Here is a 1,773-nt window from a genome sequence, read left to right on the forward strand (position 1 = left end):
CTGGGGACCCATCCCTGGCCCTGCGCCCTCCCGGAAGGTGCTGGCGATGCATCGGGTCCCGTCTGTAAACCCGCTCCCTCGGTGGGGTTGTTGTCGAGGGCAGGGCAGGGGGTGGTCCTGGCTCAGGGAGGGTCACCGGAGCCCTGGGGCCAGACGATGGAGCTGCCTGAGCCCAGCTGCTCCAAGACAGCCTGGCAAGCGAGCTGCTCCCCCCACCCAGCACCTTCTTGTGTGCAGCAACCCCCGCAAAAATGCCAGCATCCGCCAGGCCGGGAGCCAGGGAGCTGAAACTATCAGACTCGACAGCTGGAGTTACAAGTGGGCTTCAGCCCCGCGGTTGTCCCAGGACCCCTTCCCACCCGGAGCGGAGAGAGCGTCCCGGCGTCCTGGCTCCCAGCCCCCTGCTTTCTCCTCTCCCCGCCCCACATGCCACAGAGCCCGGCAGGGCTGCACACGGTCTCGCCTGCAAATGCACAGAGCAATGCTGCCGCCCAGCGGCTGCTGCCGAGTCCACGCAGCGCCCGGGGAAAGGCAGGCAGGGGCCAGGCCGGCCGTCTGCTCCAGCACAAGTTCATGCATGCCCGCCCCGGGGCTCCCAGTGTCACCTTGCCCTGCTGGCGCCAGAGTCAGAGGTGTCCGAGCACGCGGGGCACGGCCACTCGTGTCCTGCACGCCCAGCCTGGCCTGGCTCCCCTGCCCCGCTTCAGTGCATCTCAGGGCCGCTTTGCTCATCAGCAGGAGGATGTTTATTAACACCGGTACAAACGAATCCGGCCTGGGGCGGGGGCTCCCAGCCAGCCAGGCGCCCCTTAACGAACTAGCAAAACTAACGAACCCGAGAGTCTCTGAGGTAGCAGTGCTGCAAGGCTGGGACCCGATTGCTGCCCCAGACTTCATCCTGGCCAGTTCATGCAGGCGGCACCCCCTGCGAGGGGCTTTGCAGGGCTCCATCCCGAGCAGGGGCCGAACCCAGGAGTCCTGGCTCGCAGTCCCCGGGAGGGGTGCCGAGGCCGCCTGGGGTCACCGGTGCTGCTTCCTGTGCCGCAGGATCTCCGTGGACGTGAACATGAAGTCCCGCTGGCAGGCGTCGCAGTGATACAGTCTCTGCAGAGCGCTGGTTTTGGACAAACTCTCCGCAGGCTCCTCTGGGGGCGGTTCTGGAGCAGAGACGGCAGAGTCAGGGTGTCAGGGCAGCCTGACTTCCAGCCAAGACACCCCCGGGGAGCTGGTGACGATCCCTGCAGGGGTGCGCCGTGGGAAGGAACCCCCCCACCATCCCAGGCTACACAAGCCAAGCCCTGTGGGCTGCGTGGGATTCCCTAAATGCAAATGCAATTCAAAGCAGGAGGAAAAACGCCAGGGTATTTTGCACACGGACTCTCTCCAGGGATTTTGCCGGTTTACACCCCACTCCCCGCCCAATCTGGAAACGTGGCTGGCCCGAGAGACCCGCGGACGCACCCTCGGCAGGCCGGCAGCTCCTCTCGTGGCTCACGCGCTCCAGCGGGGTGAAGGGCATGTGGAGGTCGCAGTGCGGGCAGGTCCAGAAGCTGCGCAGGCACTCGCTGTATAGGTCGGTGTCGCTCTGTCCAGACAAGGCCGGAGACGGGCCGGTGAGACCCGGGCCGAAGGGGGACGGGGGTGGGGACGGGGACCCAGGGATGCTTGCACTCACAGCGAGGCAGTTGTAGGTCAGGTAGTCGGTCACGCGGTACCCGCCTTTCACCTCGTCGGGCATCATCTCCGCTCCTTGGAAGAGCCCCGGGAGCCCCG

At 66.2% G+C, this 1,773-nt stretch overlaps 1 protein-coding gene across 1 annotated transcript in view; it reads right to left on the reverse strand.

The window, feature by feature from the left end:
- Window positions 1-705: 705 nt before the first annotated feature.
- Window positions 706-1,773, reverse strand: part of DHX34 (DExH-box helicase 34) — a gene marked incomplete at its 5' end in the record, with an annotated part of 5,810 nt that continues 4,742 nt past the window's right edge. The window contains 3 exon segments of the mRNA XM_025213033.1: window positions 706-1,157; window positions 1,462-1,585; window positions 1,676-1,773. The exon segment at window positions 1,676-1,773 is cut by the window's right edge and continues 11 nt beyond it. Of these exon segments, the coding sequence (XP_025068818.1) occupies window positions 1,021-1,157; window positions 1,462-1,585; window positions 1,676-1,773 (359 nt within the window).

The sequence above is a fragment of the Alligator sinensis genome, unplaced genomic scaffold (assembly GCF_000455745.1).
Source record: "Alligator sinensis unplaced genomic scaffold, ASM45574v1 scaffold1667_1, whole genome shotgun sequence".
Classification (NCBI taxonomy): domain Eukaryota; kingdom Metazoa; phylum Chordata; order Crocodylia; family Alligatoridae; genus Alligator; species Alligator sinensis.